The sequence below is a fragment of the Penaeus chinensis genome, chromosome 12 (genome assembly GCF_019202785.1).
Source record: "Penaeus chinensis breed Huanghai No. 1 chromosome 12, ASM1920278v2, whole genome shotgun sequence".
Lineage (NCBI taxonomy): Eukaryota > Metazoa > Arthropoda > Malacostraca > Decapoda > Penaeidae > Penaeus > Penaeus chinensis.
Genome location: NC_061830.1, coordinates 39,342,080 through 39,362,079, shown reverse-complemented (window position 1 = coordinate 39,362,079; position 20,000 = coordinate 39,342,080). Strand labels below are relative to the sequence as shown.

The following is a 20,000-nucleotide window of genomic DNA, read 5'->3' as shown; positions in this document are numbered from 1 at the left end:
GTCGGCAGGAACCTTGAAAGCAACCATCCCCGCACTTACAATATGACGATTGTGACATTCTTTCTGAGTTTACACGTGTCTGTGCCTGATCTAAGCGCTTGGTCGAGCGAGTGTGTTCCCCAGACCCAACACCGGTAACATTGAAGTACGAGAAAGTATAAAAAAAAATATATATTTATATCGGTGATGTGGACTTCGTATTCTCATGCAGTTCGGTTTGCTGACGGAAGTTAAGATGTTGTCTAAGTAACACGTGCTAGTATTAATTTCTCGGGGCCTCGGGTGAGTATTTCCACGAGTCCCCGCGAAGGAAAGCAGATCAGAACCGTGTTTCGGTGGGTTTTTGGCCATTTTCTGCCACTTTTGATTGTGGTAATGTTTACCTGCTGTCTCTTAGGGCTGCACTGCAGGTGTATTGAAGTGGTCGAGTGTCCAAAAAAAACCCCCAAAAAAACTGAAGTAGAAGACCGAAATTGTATTGGAGTACATTGAATCATAAGTAAAGTAATAGGGTTCTAGGTTAATGATACCGAGAGCAATGCTGAGTGAGAGTTTGGGAAATGGACATTGGCATCGTAGAAAGCATTAAGAAATTGTAGCAAGTGACACAAGTGCATTTGCTCCAGTCTCATATTTACCGCAGATTGATGAACCTATTTGCTGCATATCACCGCTCAGGGACTAAGTCCACAACAGAGTTCCTAATGTCTCATTTTCTGTAAGTCGGCACTGAGAACGACGCACTATAAAGAGATGAAGTCCCATAACCAGGGTACCGTGGTAATTCAAAAATCAAAACTTAACCTTTTCTGCCTTCTATCTATTCCCCAGTTCAGGGGGGGGTGGGGGTCCTCTCTTTATTAGCACTAACAGAACCTACAGAAAATGGTGACGTTAAGAACCCTGGCTGTGTGAAGGTGCCATGGACTGTAGTTTGAGCAGGTGTTATGCATCAGAGATTTTTTTCATGAGGCTGCAACAGCTGTACCAGTATTTATGATGGAAATTTATCAGAAAACCTTTGCATAGCCAATTGTGATATTGGTATTGAATATACTATTCAAATATATTGGAATTATGCCTAGGAAGCCCTACCTTTGGCAAAAATCTTGGTCCTGATAGCTGGGGAGTGCATCCAAGGTACCAGGGAAATTGAGGGGTAAAATGTGAAGAATTCGGGCCTTGTTTTGTCTAAAGTAAGGGTCTCCCCCTGTGATCCCCTCCTCTAGAGCTGCCTTTCCCCAAACCCCACCCAGGAAAACTAAATCCTCCAGGTATTCACTGCAGGATATGCGAGCATTGAAAGCACATGGTGCCGTGTCCAACGCTCTATCCTGCCGTGAATGCGAGGAGGATTCTGGTTTTCCGATCGGGGAAAGGGACTGATTGTGTTATTATTTTATCCCAAAATTTCCCTGTTACCTTTGATGCCCTCCCCTGCTCTCAGGACCAAGGATGTATGGGTTTAGGAGTTGGGGTTCTGCAGCATTATTCCTATATGTATATTTGTTGAGATTGAAAGGAATCTATTGGCACCAAATCATTTGTGAACCAAGGAGAAGACAGTGTTTGGAGGGGGGGGGGGGGGTATTAGGGTGACTTAAATTGTTGAACAAATTTTGTGACGTAGAGATGAGATTGTATATTTCTGTAGAACAGAGCTTGGACTGGTTCCTTATTTTCAAATATGCATACTGACTGCACTAAGTTTTGGAAAATCTAAGGACACTTGTCACAAATGGAAGAAAGAACTCTTTGATATGTGCAATAATCTGCGCAGGCAAAGAGTATCAGGATTGAAGAAAATAGTCTGTTAGGGCCAGGGTAATGTATATAATTAATGGTATATGGATACATAATGTAATGCAAAAGTCATTCATAGGAGATTAAACTACATTCGCTGATATATGAAGTCTGTGGCAAAAGATGGGAAAAGTTAAATACAAATTGGTTGGAGGTCTAGGGTTGATGAAGCACCTGGGTTTGGAAAGTCTTTGGTTTGTGGATTCCCATTGTTCTTGGCAAGAGTTATCTGGTGCTGGAGGGGTGCAGTCACTTTGTTAACAATTACCCCAAATAATCTCTGGTATAGTAGGTTTCTCACATGTTGTCAAATATAGAATTTGGCCTTTGATTAACAGAATTACCAAAAATACTTTTCATCCATGGTACTACTATCACAAGTTGGTATTAAGGAAGTAAATTAACATTTAGTGGTTTGGTGTACAAACTAATGGCACTGTAGTAATTGGAGAGAAGAGCTACATTCAGTAAGACCTAAATTAATCTGTGTAGGCAAAGAGATAATTAAAGATAAAGAATATAGGTTGCAACAAATGCCTTGATGAGAGTAGTCCAAGTCCACAGCAATTGGGTGGAGGCTGGGTGCAGAATCTCCAATGGGGGAAATTTGGTGATTGGACGGGGTTTGGGGTAGAAGCGCCTGGTTTAGAAAGGATTTTGGTTCACATAGTGATTTTTGTGGATTTCCAAGGAGTAGTTGGAGTAATAGGGACTCAGTGTAGGAGGGTGCCATCACTCTGTAAACATTTACCAGTACTTTCATTTATATCATTTTCAATGGAAAATGACACATTCATGCATAGTACAATGTAGATAATTGAAAGAATGAATAACAATTGTTACATTGGATATGAATCCCATATAGGCAGTGCTATACTGTAAATGGTTTATCAAACAAGTACCTTCCAACCTACCTTGAAGGGTCTGTGTGAAGTCCTGAATAATGAAATGGTATACTTACATATTGGCTGCACAGACTGTGAAAATCAGAGGAATATATTTCACACAATATATAAGATTATTTGTGTAGACAGAATAACCTCAGAAATTTGGAAAACCGTTTGCAAAAATTGCTGTGCAGGCACTGTGGTGACTATACAAGGCAATTTAGGAGTTGGTTCTTGTAAAATGAAGATATTTCCAGGAAGTTTATCCACAACTAACTCATAGGGCCTGGACGCTTCACTTACTGCACATAGCCCAAAATCAGGGGATTAGGCTTGCTTAAGTGGCCACCCTCATGGGTGTGTGGGTTATAGATCATTTGAACATAAACTCTTGCATATAGTGTTCTCTCCTTGGCTTAGACTAGGTGGGTATTTAGAAAGGGGCTTCTGCATTATATCCATCAGTGAAAGATTGGTGATACGTAATGTCCATAAGCCATGACTGGAGGAGTGTTGGCTTTAGGGAGAACAGTTTCTTTGCTCAGGATCAAATTCCTGCCTATTATTTTACCACAAAATGTTCATATTTCAAATCCCCTTTTAAACTTCATAGTTCTTGTTTGCATGCTTTATGTAAAACCAATGTGGAATAAGAGAAAATGGGGGCATAGCTTGGCAATTGAAATGTAGCTGAAAATTATAGCTACATGCTTTAGATTTTTTAGACTGGTGTTACAATATGTGGCTTGCTTTGTTGCTGCAGTCCTCATACTTTTCTCTTAATCTTTCCTGAAGTAACCACTGCCAAAGAGGGCTATTTTGATCTTTTAACCTTTTAGTTTTTTTTATAAAAATAATAGTACTTGTAGGTTATCAGTTGTCCATTTTGAGACCACCATAATGGCTAGCTAGGCTATGGGTTTTTGGTGGTTGCTATTACTTATTACCAATCCTTCAAAATCATTACATAACTATTTGCAGTATGTCATAGATGGGAAAATAAGGCTTCTTCCAGTAGAGCCTTATTGAATTTTTATACTTTGACTTAGTTTCTAAGATAATTGGTACACTAAAGATAATTAAATAAACTACATTGGTTTCCAACCCAAGTTAATTTTTTTGGGGGGGAGGGAGATCCCTTGTAATACTTGCCAATTAAAAAATGACATTTAAATGTAGCACTAAATCTATATACCTGCTTATAGTAGAAAGTACTTGGCAGAAAAAGAAAAAAGAAAAAATACATTGAATTTTACAGGTAAGCAATGGCTCCCCGTAAAGGAAAAGTTCAAAAGGAAGAGGTCCACGTCTCCCTGGGACCTCAAGTCAGGGAAGGAGAGAATGTGTTTGCAGTCTGCCACATCTATGCCAGTTACAATGACACCTTCGTGCATGTAACTGATCTCTCTGGCCGTGAAACCATCGTCCGTATCACTGGTGGTCAGAAGGTGAAGGCTGATCGTGATGAGTCCTCCCCCTACGCTGCTATGTTGGCTGCCCAAGTAAGTATTCCAAATCATAAATGATATTCTCATTTGGAGAATTGTACTAATACTGGGAATTTGGTACAGGATTATACTTTGAATAGATCAGAAAAGAAATGGATGTTCCTTGTAATATAAAAGTGAATTGTTCATCAACCCACTAGTCAAATCATTCCCAAGACTTCCATGGTTGTTTGCACATCTGACTCGAATGTTCTAGTTTTTCCTTGTAATTCCTTACTCTATACAGTGCACATCTTGTGGATAGGCTTTTATGGAAGTTATTGCGAAGGATTATTTATGAGGTCAAGTTTAAAGAGTGAAAGCAAGCAAACAAATCATGGTGGAATACTTCCAGGACGTTTCCGAGAAGTGCAAGTCGCTGGGAATCAATGCTCTGCATGTAAAGATCCGAGCCACTGGAGGCAACAAGACCAAGACTCCAGGCCCAGGTGGCCAGTCGGCCCTCCGTGCCCTTGCCCGTTCTGGCATGAAGATTGGCCGCATTGAAGTAAGTAGCTGTGTATATGGTTTTGAAGATTTATGATATTTAATATGTCTGAACTCCATTGCCTAACATGAAGAATTTGAGGTCCTATTAGCTTTAGATGAAAGAGTAAAATAAGAATAATTTATCAAAGGAATGTGGCAAAGGAAAGCTTACTTAGTCCTTAAGGGTTAAATAAAACAGAAATAAAAAAGGCATGGCAAAAACTGTAATAATTTATATTTGAAAAGAGGATTAGTCGTGAAGTAAGACTTGTTAAAAGAAATAATATGAACATGTTCATATTACCATTTTTTTTCAGGATGTCACACCAGTTCCCTCTGACAGCACACGCAGGAAGGGTGGTCGCCGTGGTAGGCGTCTGTAAATGGTCAGCTGTAATAAATATTATAGTTTAATTCGATTTTTTTTTCCCTCCCATTTTGAGATTTTTAAACATTTCTGCAATGAATAAGAGATTTTGTGGAACTTTGTAGAATTTGATATTGAAAGTTTTGTAGACTAATTTCTGGTAGGATATTATGATGAGTAAATAGCTTGATGTAATCTGGAAGAGTGGCAAAGAATTTTTCTTTTGTTTGAAGGCCATCAGAAGAGTTGATGTTGAATCATTGTCAAAATACAAAATTTATTATTTATGTAAGCCTTTCTTTCCCACCTGAAACATTGTGCAGTTAATGGCTCAAGTGTTGTCAGTAGAAAAGATTTTTTTTTTTTAATTGAATTGTGTATTTAAAGATTTATATTTAATATCAGATGCAAGCCAGCATATGACAATTTTTTACCAAAGGAAAACGAGTAAGTATCCATATTTTTTGTCCGTGATAAGAATGATATAGTTTGAAATATATACCTAAAGATGGAATTACTAGGAGCATTGGGTGTAGATAGTGAACTACAGTATTTTCTAGGCTGTTTCTTTGGAGGTGTGGCAAAAGGCCTTCAAGATTCAAGGGAATGTAACAAACCCCAGCCTCTCCTGGAAACCAGTTAGATTAGTATTTTGTACTTTTGAGTGACTGCTATATCAATCTATTAAATTTTGTAGTGTACTTTAGTCCAAGAATTGAAATTTAAAAAAGTCATGTTACAGGGTGTGCTCAGAGATGCTGGTCACATTAGAAGAAAGCTTTGGCTGCATGACCAGATTTGTCTGACATCTTCATTGACCGTTTTCATTACCCAGGTAATAATTTGGTACTTGTTGCTAATGCATGATTGATTGAAATGTCTCATAATGATTATTTATTATGTACAACAGTCTAGATGTGCTAAGGCAAAAGGGGATTAGTTAATTTGTACATTTCCTCATGAGTTCTTGTACCCCTTTTATGATGTTCATGTGTCCTACAGGACTGTGATTATTTTTATGTATTTGTGTATAACTTTATAGGAGTATAGCTAGACTCATTTTATACACAAGATAATAAGAGACAAGGCCGGGCGTACTACTTGAGATGGGAATGGGTTAGTGTCAGGAGTGCCAGAGCTGGTGTAGGTGCACAGACCATGCCAAAATCCTGACTAAATTCAGAACTACTGTGTTTAAGGGAGCAAATCCCAAGTTAATGAATAGGGGAATGACTTGACTGGCTTTTCAAGGGTAAAGGTTACCATGGTTCATGAAGAGTTTCATTATATTTTCAGGTTAATTAGTTTCACTTTTGTGTTTATGTAAATATTAACATGTATCTATTGTTGAAGTGTTTCTTGCGGTTATATCAGGAGGATTAAACCAAGTATAGAAGCTGGGATTCAGAATGAAAGCAAAAAAAATTGCCAAGCACTATTAGCAGATCAAATGGCTGTCTTGGTGCTTCTGGAATTGATAGAATTTTTGCTCTTGTGCCATCATTTCAAGATGCCTTTCTCAACTGGCTTGGCTTGGCATAATGATGGATGGTAGAAAGATGGAAGATATCCACTTGAATAAGCTTGACTAGTTTATTCAAACTAAAATTTTCGGACAGTTGAAAGAAACCACTGCTAAATGTGATTTAAGATTTTTGTTTTTGTTTGTTTGATTAGAGTCCCTTCTTTCCAGAAATGGTGTAGCAGAAGAAATGCATGACAGCTGGGATGCCTCAACCTAACTGGTTACTGCTATAGGAAAAGTAAGTTATTTCTCTAAATACTTTGGTTATGTTACACATAATGCACCTGTATACTGACTGGTAGAAAAGGTAACGAGAGACCAGGTTCAGTGCAGTTTATTTGTCAAGACCAGTTCAGTCTGACCATATTGTGTATAGACTTGTAACTTCATATGTAAATTGTCCATTTGCAAAATTTTAGATAGACAATATCTTTTGAAATAGTACAGTTCTTGATATTGAAGTGTAGTTGTGTGTTCATGATTTTATTCTTATTTTTTGTATGAAAAAGTAAAGTGCATAAGAAAGTAAACTCCAAGTAATTCTTAAGATTTGTTGAATAACTGGGAAATGTACATTTATGCATTGGCTTGGCCAGACTGTTACATTCCTCATAGTTTTACCCTTCATATCCGTACCCTTTTTATTTTATATTTGAATCTTAATTGTCATATGGCAATAGAACATTTACACATGCAGACCTCCATAGTATTACTCCTGATACTGCTGTTGTGTGTAGTTGAATTTTCTTTAATGTTGCAACCCAACATTTGTACCATCATTCAAAGACGTCCTTCTCAACTTGCTTGGCTTGGCGTAACAGTCGATGGTAGAAAAAGTTGAAACCTGCAATCCAGATAAATTCCATAGTTTTTTTGGAAGTTGTTTTCAGACATAGTAATTTTTTTTTAGATGGTTATATAAGATTGATATGGTTATTTCAAGTGTACTTAAAATGTTTTTCAATTTATCTTTCAGATGTGAAGCCTGGCAGGAAAGTTCATGCTTATCAGAATGGAATTCAGGTACAGTTTCTTTACAGCCAGTTTTATTCTTGGATATTATTTATTGATTTTTCATTGGTGGTAGGGTTGAATGGAAGAGCCGTAAGCTAGTCCTCGTCAAAGCAGCATAGATTAAGTGATTTGGAATCAGGAAGGGTTTATCAGTTATGAAAAATGTTTATACCTACTACTACATTTATGCATCCCTTTTCAAATCTATAGTGGGGGAATAGTAGTCTATAAAAAAAAAAAAAAAAAGCCTGTGAATCAAGCTGGCTACATATATGTGGCTGTATTAAAAATAGTCCAAAATTTGAAGATATCCCCTTTTAATTTAATTATTTAGCATGCTTCTACTTGGATTCATAATCAAAGCAGAAAATAAAATTATCAAGCACTTTTAGGAGATCATTAAGCTGGCAAAGTATATTAAAATTGATCAAATATTTGTAGGTAGTATTGATTTTGTACCATCATCTCTATTCGTAGATGCCTTTCTCAGATTACTTGGCTTGGCATAATGATGGATGGTAGAGAAATGGAAAATATCCACTTGAATAAACTTAGACTGGTTTATTCAAACTAAGATTTTCGGACAGTTGAAGTAAATTGTAGTTTTTGAGATGTGATTGAGAGGAAAGGTTTTCTGATTAGATTCCCCCTTTTTCAGAGCTCTGTGACTGAAGAAAGAAAGAAAAAGAAAGAAGAAAGGAAATTCAGACACCAATGGAAACTGGTCACCTTCATGAACAGGTTATATTTAAAAGGTAAGTTATTTCCCTATATGTTATAGATTTATTAGATGTAATACTAATGTTTATTGTTAGGTAGAGAAATTTTTAACACTTGAGTTAATGTATTTTCTCTTGGCTTTTTGGTTTAATATAATTAATGCTAGATAAAAGAACAGTAGAGTGAACCCTCCTAGTTTTACTTACAGAAAAGTAAGAGATCTGCCAAACTGTAATAGTTCTAAATGGATTTATAGTTTTTTTTATTTCATCTCTTTTTTTTTTTTTTTTTTAACATTATGCTATTATAATACCATTTAAAATACTCTAATTCAGCATGGATGTTTCTAGGAAGAACGAACTTGAGTACTATTAGCAGACCAAGTAGCTTGCGGTCTTGCTCTTGTACCATCATTTCAAATACGCCTTTCTCAACTTGCTTGGCGTGACATGATTATGGATGGTAGAAAAATGGAAAATATCCACCTGAATGAACTTGACTGGTTTATTCAAACTAAGATTTTCGGACAGTTGAATGAAATTGGTGAAGTCTGGTAAAAGAAAGGGAAATAAAAAGAATTAACAATTAAATTCTCCTTTTTTCCAGAAATGGCTTGGTTGAAGAAACCTGAAGATCAGATGCCTGTGGTACCCGGGAACTTCAGTGAAAAGATTGCATTAAAAAAGTAAGTTGTCAAATTAAATGTTTAAGTAATTAACAATATTGTAGTGTAGTCTTGTCCTCAGTCATGCCAAATCTCTTTAGTGTTAGAGTAACATGACTGTAATTCTCAAATATTCTTAACCAGCTAAGTCATCTTGTCTATGATTATATATGATAATAAGATTTGTAGTTTTTGCTGGGTCAAGTCAACATCATTAAGTACTGGTAACCAAAATACAGTGGAAATTGGAGGGGAGAAAGAATAACTTTGTTACTGGGGGACAGACAAGCTGGAGGATGTGTGGATTTGGAGTTGAAATTTTGTAAACTGTGTGCACCATTTCTTATAAATAATCAAGGCCATAGTAATCAGCTTTGTTGAAAGGGTTCTTAATAGTGGGCTGACTGTACAGGAATCAGAATTGACAGCAGAAGGGAAAATAGAATAGAAAATAGAATAATCCTCAACTCAAGGGGTTTGTTATGCAGTGCCCGAGGATTTTTTTTTTTTTTACTGGCAGCATTGCTCTTGTACCATTGTTTCAAGATGCCTTTCTCAACTTGCTTGGCTTGGCAAAATGATGGATGGTAGAAAAATGGAAAATATCCACCTGAATAAGCTGGACTGGTTTATTCAAACTAAGATTTTCGGACAGTTGAAAGAATGTAATGGTGAAGTGTGGTTAAAAGAAAAACAAATCTGATTAATTTCTCCTTTTTTCCAGAAATGGTTTGGCTGAAAATACATGAAGCCAAGATACCTGTGATAACCGATGACCTTTACTGAATTAGGTAAGTTTATTTTTCCAAGTATTATGATATACATGATTATAAAATTTATTAGATGTGAAATGAATGTATACTGACTAGTAGAAAATTTTCCGAATCCTATCTTTCTTGGGTTGGGGTAACAATTAGGGGTTTGATAGTAAGATCTCCTGTATCATATACCTGAATTTATTCAAATAATGATGATATAGTACTAGATTTATGATCTGTTTTATGATTCTCTTTTGAATTAGATATGTATATTCATGTTTCTTTATTTATAATTTTTCTGGCACCATCATTTCAAAATGCCTTTCTCAACTTGCTTGGGTTTGGTTTACTAATGGATGGTAGAAAAATGGAAAATATCCACCTGAATAAGCTGGACTGGCTTATTCAAACTAAGATTTTCGGACAGTTGAAAGACAATGTACTGGTGAAGTGTGCTTAAAAGAAAAACAAATCTGATTAATTTCTCCTTTTTTCCAGAAATGGTTTGGCTGAAAATACATAAAGCCAAAATACCTGGGATAACCACTCGCCTTTACTGAATTAGGTAAGTTTATTTTCCCAAGTATTATGATATACATGATTATAAAATTTATGTTTTTAGTATAAATTATAGAGTACTCCTTTCTGCCTTCATTAAGGAAAAAGAGAAAAATATCTTAGTAGATCAAATGGCTTGTTGTACAGTGCAGCCCAATTGGTTATTTGTTTATATTTTTTTTTGTTTATTTATATTTTTTCTGGCACCATCATTTCAAAATGCCTTTCTCAACTTGCTTGGCTTGGTTTACTAATGGATGGTAGAAAAATGGAAAATATCCACCTGAATAAGCTGGACTGGTTTATTCAAACTAAGATTTTCGGACAGTTGGAAGACAATGTACTGGTGAAGTGTGGTTAAAAGAAAAACAAATCTGATTAATTTCTCCTTTTTTCCAGAAATGGTTTGGCTGAAAATACATAAAGCCAAAATACCTGGGATAACCACTCGCATTTACTGAATTAGGTAAGTTTATTTTCCCAAGTATTATGATATAAATGATTATAAAATTTATTAGATGTGAAATGAATGTATATTGACTAGTATAAATTTTCCAAACCCTATCTTTATCATACACTTGATTTTATTCAAATGATATTGTAGTAGTTCTAAATTTATGATCTGTTTTATAATTCTCTCTTAACTTAAACATGTTTTTAGTATAAATTATAGATTACTCCTTTCTGCCTTCATTAAGGAAAAAGAGAGAAATATCTTAGTAGATCAAATGGCTTGCTGTACAGGGCATTCTGATTGGTTATTTGTTTATATTTATTTTTGTTTATATTTTTTTCTGGCACCATCATTTCAAAATGCCTTTCTCAACTTGCTTGGGTTGGTTTACTAATGGATGGTAGAAAAATGGAAAATATCCACCTGAATAAGCTGGACTGGTTTATTCAAACTAAGATTTTCGGACAGTTGGAAGACAATGTACTGGTAAAGTGTGGTTAAAAGAAAAAAAATCTGATTAATTTCTCCCTTTTTCCAGAAACAGTTTGGCTGAAAATACATGAAGCCAAGATACCTGTGATAACCTTTTCTGAATTAGGTAAGTTTACTTTTCCAACCATTATGATACTTATTAGATGTGATATGAATATACATTGATTATTAGAACATATCGGAACCATATCTTTCTCAAGTTTGAGTTGGAATCAATGGTTAAATAAAAGGAAGATTACCCTTCTCAAACATTTAATTTTATTCAAATAATGAATATGCTTGGTTTTATAATGAATTTATGATCTTTGCTTGTTCTCTCAAGCTTTTGACTTGGATATGCTTTTGGTATATTATTTGTAGAGTAGTTCTTTCTGCCTTCATTAAGGAAAAACAGATATCTCTTAGCAGATCAAATGACTTTCTGTACAGTGCAGCCCAAATATTATTTATTTATTTATTTTTTTTTTTCTTTTTCTTTCTGGCGGTACTGCTCTTGTACCATCATTTCAATACACCTTTCTCAACTTGCTTGGCTTGGTTTACTAATGGATGGTAGAAAAATGGAAAATATCCACCTGAATAAGCTGGACTGGTTTATTCAAACTAAGATTTTCGGACAGTTAAAAAAGAAGTTTTCTTGAAATAAAGATAGAAAGAAAAATATGCGTCTTGTTCCTAAATGAATTTCTCCTTTCCAGGAATTATTTTGCAGAAGTAGGAATGTGAAGCTCAAGATACCTGCAGGACAACTGGATGGCTTTATGGAAAGGTAAATGAATAGGATTTTTCTTTATTTGTGATTTATTTGATTATGGGATACAAATTTAAAACTGAATAGTGGACAGTTTTTTGGTCCCAGTTTTCATCTTGGCTTTCTTGGCATGGTTTAGTGTGACATTCAGTAATAGATACAAGGAGGGTCTCCTCTTGAGTGAAAGGAGTTGCTATAAAACATTTGTTAAAAGAACAAAAAAAAAATACAATTTCTTTGTCTACATATTATAATGTATTTCATGTTGTAGGTATAGTTGGAGTGGCTTGATTAGTTTCAAAAGGGAATTCAATAATTGCCAGAGAGCAGGTGCTTCAGAAACCTTTCTTATAAAGTATCAACACATTCTAATCCATAAAACTTGATTTGTCCAAGTTTTGTCTTTCATGCTTTATTCTAATTCTCTTGTGTTAGGAAGTAAAATAATTTGAAACTATATCAATATATTTTTTGGATTAAGCTGCTATATACATGCCTTTATTTTATCCATGTTAGTTTCTTTTCTGTGTTTGAATTTCAAATTGTGAATATTGCAACTCGGATGATTGTACCATCATTCAAAGACGTCCTTCTCAACTTGCTTGGCTTGGCGTAACAGTCGATGGTAGAAAAAATTGAAACCTGCAATCCAGATAAATTCCATAGTTTTTTTGGAGGTTGTTTTCAGACAAGATTTGAATTTTGGAAAAAAATTGGACACTGATAAGAACTTGAACTGTATTTAACATTTGTCTTTGTTTCTCTTTCAGATATGATGTGTTGCAGAAGGGTCTGTGCCATCGGAGTGGAAATTAGGTACGTCTTCACCTATATTTAAATTATCATATCTCTGTTTTAAGTGATAGTGCAACAACTGCAACCAAAGAAATATTTTATACCTCTTGGCACAGTCTGGACCATTCCTTGGTAAAATAGTACTCATTATTCCACTTGCAGTGGATATATATTAGGTAGCCATGCACAGTTGAACAAGATGTATATTGTTTGCACTAAACAGTTGTGCACTTATTTACTCTATAATGTAAATGTTACTGTAATGATAGTATTAATATTACATCATACAAGAACATTTAAGATATAATCTGTGAATAACCTACAAAACTTTGCCTTGTATTATATGCTTTATTACTGAATTACTTAACTTTTGGTTGATAAGTGTAGTTGATAGCTAAATGCTGTCGTTTATCTAAGTACTCAGCACCATCGTTCAGTTGCCATTAGCAGTTCCTTTGTGTTGGCATAATTAATGTGATGGTAGATAAAATGAAGGTTCCTATCCAAGTGAACATTTGTTGTTTATTTGGAGTAATATGTTCTGACATTTAGATCATGAAAACAGTTATGGTAGGAAAAGGTAAGCTTTGACCAGAGTGAGCTGCACTAAGAACTTGGCATGAAGAACAAGGAAGGTCTTGCTCTTAACTTATTTTTTAGATGAAGGCATAGGTTGAGGCATGATGGGACTGTTTTGGGTGATGCGATATGATGTAGGTACCAAGATGTGAATAAAAGTTTGGTGTTAGTACAAAGTTTATTTGCAGATGCTAGGAAAATATAATTTCTTTGGTATGCATAACACTTTCAAACCATGTGTGTTATTTCCAAGGTGTTTAAATATTTTATACTTAAAATGGATGTTAATGACCTACCATGAAACCTTATTTTGAATTCATAAACTTTCTCAAAAGCACTAGATGTTACTAGGAATATGCAAAATTAGATGCTTATAAATAATGTATCCTGTATTTATGTGGTTTATGGATGTTGATTTGATACTTCGGTGTTTCTCCACTTGTTTATTTTGGGGTACCTAATGTTGCTGTAGAAAAGGAAAGTTTCAACATATTTAAACTTTTTTGTGTGCACTATCATAGAAAGACTCTTCTGAACTTGTATATTTTTATCACAAGAAGAAAAGTAATTTCTAACTTGTCTTATGAGTGCAATAGAGAATTGGGGAAAAAATGAATAATATTAGTATAGTCTTCAGTATTTGACAAGTTATATTACTCTTTCAGATCCAGTCCAGCCTCCCTTGTTTATGGTTCAGAATTGCTTGGACTTCGCAAGCACAGCCACAAAATGGATTTAATAATGATACATATATTGTGAATGGTAAAACCCTCTACTGTGTTGATACTTTGATAGAAAAACCCACAATATACAAACTAGATTTATTAAAAAGGAGAATCGTTTTGAAATCCTGGATTCCATCTTCAGGTCAGACCTGAAGGTGGATTTTGAAACTGTTGTCTCGTTTTTAACAAATCTAGTTTGTGACTGTAGGGTTTACTATTACGTGTATTGTATTTTTTAATAAAGTACTTTTAATAAAAATAGATTTTCTTTCCTTTCAGTTAACCTTATTCATATAATTTGAATGTCCAAAACTTGATTTAATAAGATTCTTTGCGAGATACAATTGCTGAGTGCAGTATACAAGTACCTGAATATATACATATACAAATGCGTGCACAATACAAATATTTTCATCTATTAGTCTGTATATAACCTTGTATTCGCAAATTATTAATACCTGCTAATTGAAATCATAGGACATTAAAAATCAAGGTGCTAACATCGAAGACCAGAATAATTTGACCAAGTAGTACAAAGGTAATCTGGCGATTATGGTAATTACTGTCCTTACCCCCCCCCCCCCAAACCCCTTGCTCGTTATGGGGGGGGGGGCTTAGGAGATGAAGACTGAGGCCCAATGTAAAGTTCACCCCTATTTTGGATCTTGGCCCAACATATTTTGCATTCTTTTCTTCTCCCCCTTTCCTTTCCCTTTCATCCCCTCTGTCCACTTATCCTAATCGTTAACACAATTTTATACTTTCTACCACAATACTGTGTCTCAATGCTGTGTGACCGTCATCTTCTTTATGAATTGCGAAGTTCTAGCTTCGCCCGGGCCTTCTAAATATGGCCCGGCCTGTGTCAGCTTTTTACGGCTGTCTCATTTAGTCGGCACTCGATGCTTACCGTGGCGGCGGGATTGCCAGCAGGCGCTCCTGCCGCCATGGTGTAAGCATATCACACAGCCTCTTTACCAGCACGGCGGCTGTTGTGGGCGGTCCCTGTCTCAGGAATTGTGTATGGTCACAATTTTCTAAGTAGTGGACTAGTGTGGCGTTCGGCTCGCCGCAGTGCATGCAGAACCTTTCATCGCATCCGATTGTTGTGATAATCTGCCATGCACAGTAGTAACCTAGGCGCATTCTGTGAAGAATGACTTCGGTACCTCTGTTGATTACTTCAGAGAGTGACAGTGGTTCATAGCCTGTGGCGTCTGAGTACCAGCTGGCCTGAGGGGGAGGTTCTCGTTTCCTCTGTGGAGCTGCCGTAGGAAGGTACGACCGACCAAGGCACTCTTCTCCTTAAGTAATTTCCGGCTCGGTTTTATCGTCATGGGATATGGGGGCATACCCTTGCCACCGACGGCTAGTCTGTCAGCAAGCTCGTTCCCTCTGATGCCGATGTGGCTTGGGACCCAGTTGATGATAATTATTCTACCCTGAGCAAGAATTCTCTGTGCCATTGTGAGAATTGTAGTCAGTAGGTAGATGTTATCTGTGGGTGAGCTGTGGTGACCGTCATCTGGCACGTTTGTTTTTGAACGTTGACCACTCTGGGAATCCATAAACCTCGCCTTGTGACACAAATAACTTCCTTATGTGAGGACTTCGCTTTAGCCCTCTCTTTTGCTATATTTTGAATACGCTGCTAATGACCTTAGATGATGATGGCAGAAAATGTTCAGTAAATTGATTAAATACTACCCTAATGCTGATATAGAATACTCTAATTACTATATTATTCGGTATGATTCCTAAAGGCCTAACCATCATTGCGTTTGTTATTGCTATCAGACCCCCCAATCCCTTGCTCGTAGTTGTTGTTTGTGTGTGTGTGGTGTGGGTGGGGGGCGGCTTAGGACTGAGGCCAATGTAAGGGATCACCCCTACCTTGGTCCTCAGCCATCAACAATTTTTGCATGGTCTTTTCTCCTTTCCTTTTCCCATTTCTTCATCCCATTGTTCTGTCCACTTGCCTAAGCATGAAACTATTTTTTGCTGTTTTCGCCACAATACTTTTATCATAGTGCTCCCTACTCCCTTCTAATAACCTTATACTATGGCTCATCGGTTTCCTCTCTCTATCCTTTTCACCGTTCTGTTTAACTGTTTAACCTGTACTATTCAACCTAAAACTTTACCCTAATCATTAACTACTCCTTAACCTTTTCCGTTACTCTACCTTACACCATATGACCTTTGATGTCATTTAGCACTTACTTACATGGGGGCTTTACACCCAATCCTCACACTATCACTATATTTTGAATACGCCATTCACTCAGACATTGATGCGGCATGAAATTTTCAATAAACAAACAAATAGTGCGTCCCTCCCAGTCCCTTGCCCATTGTTATCGTGGGGGGGCTTAGGAGGCGAGGACTGGGACCCCAATACCTTAGGCCTCAGCCCTCGATTCAACTAATTTTGCACGGTCTTTTTCCACTCCTGCTTTTTCATTTCCGTCCTCTCTCTAGCGCCTTCTACCATCCACATCCTACGGTGGGAGAGCCGTGCTGAAAGGATGAAAGGCTGACTTTGTGCCAGTCCTGAACGACCTGATGAAGCTATGGGCATGATATTCCCCCGTTTCAGTTGTCTAGCCCTTATCCCTTAAGGGGGACCCTGAGGGATGGACTGTTGCTCTCCCCAACATACTCTAGGCTTACCATGGCCAATAATGAAGATGTTATACCCTTGTTAGGGATAATGAGGCTTGCCCCTTCACTCTCCCGGTTACCCGACCCCAGGCTTTACTTAGACCACGACTCTGAACACCAACTGCTAACCCCTTCTCATACCTACTAACACATCATCCACCCAAGTCAACGCTCAAGCTCCAGGAGACATTTCAGTTTCATCACCTCTACCCCCACAAACTTCTTCATCAATCACCCCATCTTCCCATATTACTACTTTACAGCCTTTTTGTCCACCTCTCCGTAATACTACATCCCGCAAAACTACTCCATCTTCCATACGTCCCTGTCCTACCACCCCTATCTCTACAAATATCTTGAATACTCTATTTAGCCCAGCCAAGTGGGGCCGATTTTTCTTGATCCTCCACCTGATTCCCCTCCTGATTAAACACCACCTTCCCCCTCTTATTCCTTACCTCACCTCCTAGTTCCTTAAATTCTCCAACATGCACTGTAACCGTTATCACTCATAGATCAACTAAACTATAGGTCTCCAAGAGACTTTTCTTACACATCCTCCTGTGCCAATCCCCAACTACCATTTTGTCTCCTCTTCACACTCCCTTTATGTCTGGTCTACACTTATCGATCAGAAAACATATTTCTGATCCGCCCTATGCTCCCCATGTAATGTCCCTCTTGCAGTTCCACGTATTCTGTTGTCCTGTCCACACACTGACACAGCCTGAACCTCTGCTTTCCCCCACCTATCCTCCCTTCACCGTCCTCCCAACCTATTAGACATTCTTACAGAATCTCACACTTCCTACTCTGACAACTTTTCTCCTTCCTCAGACGCATACATATCCTTCACCTGATATAATCTCCCTTACCTAACCCTACCTTAACCCATTCACTCATCAACTCCTTTTGCCAATTTTTTACTTTTTCAATGTTAAGTAGATAGTTGACGCATAGCAACTAACTACTAACTCAACCGCCCTTCAGTGCCCTGTACTGTACCATCCTATAGTGCTACATGACCTTAGATGTCTAGCACATTTATTTTGTCTTTAACCTTTAATCATTAGCCATTTATCACTTATTGATATAAATAATTATAGTAATATTAACATTGATTTATGGCAATATTAGAAGGAAGATGAGAACGTGATCTGCAATCAAAAAATATATCTTAGCACAAGCTGAAGGTTCGGGAAAATAATTTGGCGGAAAAAAAATCGAGAAATGAGATATATAATCTATTTTGGGAACAAAATTAGAATATGCCCAGATGTGATTTGACTTGATAAGGGCACCAGTTCCCACAGAAATATCCTCCTTTCAGAAACCGAAGTCTGGAAAGAGATGAAGAAAATGATGTGAATATTTATGTAACCTGTTTATATTTACAAACATTAGTCCTTTGATTTCAGTTTGTTATGCCTTTTCTTTAGAATTATATTGGCAGATTTTTCTGAAAAAAGTACTACTGGGTCTACAATAATGGTGGAACAATTTTTTTTTGTAAAAAACCGATTACAGAACATTTACAGATGACTGAGGAACCTTTTTTTATATGTAAAAGAATGTCCATATCATCGGCTTTGAAAAGCGACAGACTATGACACCAAAAACAAAGAAAACGCTGAGAATCTTAAAGAATCGAACCATTTTTAGCTCGCAGTATTACCATTAAATTCCACCACAGTCCAACGCTCGTGGGGGGCTTAGGAAACGGGGACTGAGGCCCGATGTAGATCACTCCTTTCTTCTGTCCACTTATCCTAATCATTAACTCATTTTTACCATTTTCGTTTCAGTACTTTTCTCATAATTTCTCATTTATTTGTTTTAACTATTATTTATTCTTGGAATCCACTTACATCGTCTTATGAACTGTCCCTCTCAACTTTGCCGATGTATATATATCCGCCTTTTTTCAATCTGCTCCGTTGAATTTTTAAATTCTTTATCCAGTTCTATGCCAACTTGTGCTAATCGGTTTACCCTTTTCTGAACGATTTTTAAAATATTTATGTAATCTAGAATATCTTTTTAAAACACAAAATAATTGCTTTACAGTCTGTAATAATCCTTGCTATTAACCATCGTCTATGGCATGACATTAGTTCTACAAAACTAATTACAGATTGTTACACTATTCCTGTTTATCTTGCGTCCATATTCACTTGCAATGAGCTCTAATGTTAACGGTAATAATGCCAACCGTAATAATAATAAAGGTGTGAAACAATTGCCTTGAAATTTATGTTATGTGTGTAGATTGATAAAACGTTTATAAACCAATTGTTTGAACATTATCGTATGATTTTCTATAATTTCTCCAAACTACATCCGTGTTTTTCCAGTCTTCAATTATCACTTTGTTAATAAGAAGCCGATATTTACATCGTGTAAATTTCTTACACAACCATTCTGTTCTGTTAATATTCCACTGGTTGAGTTGTTTATAGATGCGCTCTGAAACGACCGAAATCAATATCATATTTCTCAATAGGGGGAAGAGAGAGAGAGAGAGAGAGAGAGAGAGAGAGAGAGAGAGAGAGAGAGAGAGAGAGAGAAAGAGAAAGAGAAAGAGAGAGTGAGAGTGAGAGTGAGAGTGAGAGTGAGAGTGAGAGTGAGAGTGAGAGTGAGAGTGAGAGTGAGAGTGAGAGTGAGAGTGAGAGTGAGAGTGAGAGAGAGAGAGAGAGAGAGAGAGAGAGAGAGAGAGAGAGAGAGAGAGAGAGAGGAAAGAGAGAGAGAGCATAGCGTGTAGGAAGGTGTTTTTTTGGTTTGTAATTTTATAGCCTATCAGTTTCATTAATTTTAGGTAGAATGAACGATCTGGAATGAACCATTCTGGTATTTCTTTATCGTATCGTTGCATGCAGTTCTTAATGCATTATGAGTATCAGCCAATGATGGTATTACATCATAATAATGGTGATTTCCAGTTGGCTTGACTTAACCTCTTCCCGTGTTATTGGGTCCCAGGATCACTATAATTGTCATTATAACAATAATCATGATTATCATGATAATAATTATAATTGTCATTATAATTAATCATCATTATTGCTATTGATTATCATTATCATTAACAGTGAATCTGATTATCATTATGTATTATTATCATAATCACGTTATCATCCTAATTATTATTATTTTGCGGGGGCCAAGATCCTCCACTCTCTCTCTCTCACATTGTCTGTCTGTCTCTGGTACTCTATTTCTCTCTATACCTGTCTATTTATCATCCCTGTCTATCTTTTTGTCTGTTTGT

The 20,000-nt window shown here is 36.6% G+C and overlaps 1 protein-coding gene and 1 long non-coding RNA gene across 2 annotated transcripts; both read left to right on the top strand.

Annotated features, from left to right (window-relative positions):
* The first annotated feature begins 3,955 nt into the window (after nt 1–3,955).
* LOC125031186 (40S ribosomal protein S14) lies at nt 3,956–5,080 on the top strand. Its single transcript, XM_047621788.1, has 3 exons — nt 3,956–4,192; nt 4,533–4,685; nt 4,984–5,080. Exons 1-3 carry the CDS (start codon nt 3,956–3,958, stop codon nt 5,047–5,049), a joined length of 456 nt encoding a protein of 151 aa, XP_047477744.1. The 3' UTR covers nt 5,050–5,080.
* Nucleotides 5,081–5,769: 689 nt separating this feature from the next.
* LOC125031187 lies at nt 5,770–14,327 on the top strand. The gene is made up of 12 exons (XR_007115457.1): nt 5,770–5,868; nt 6,727–6,796; nt 7,535–7,581; nt 8,231–8,327; nt 8,899–8,977; nt 9,681–9,747; nt 10,213–10,279; nt 10,672–10,738; nt 11,265–11,324; nt 11,917–11,987; nt 12,740–12,785; nt 14,009–14,327. It is a non-coding gene; the product is annotated as an uncharacterized LOC125031187 (long non-coding RNA).
* The last annotated feature ends 5,673 nt before the right edge of the window (nt 14,328–20,000 follow it).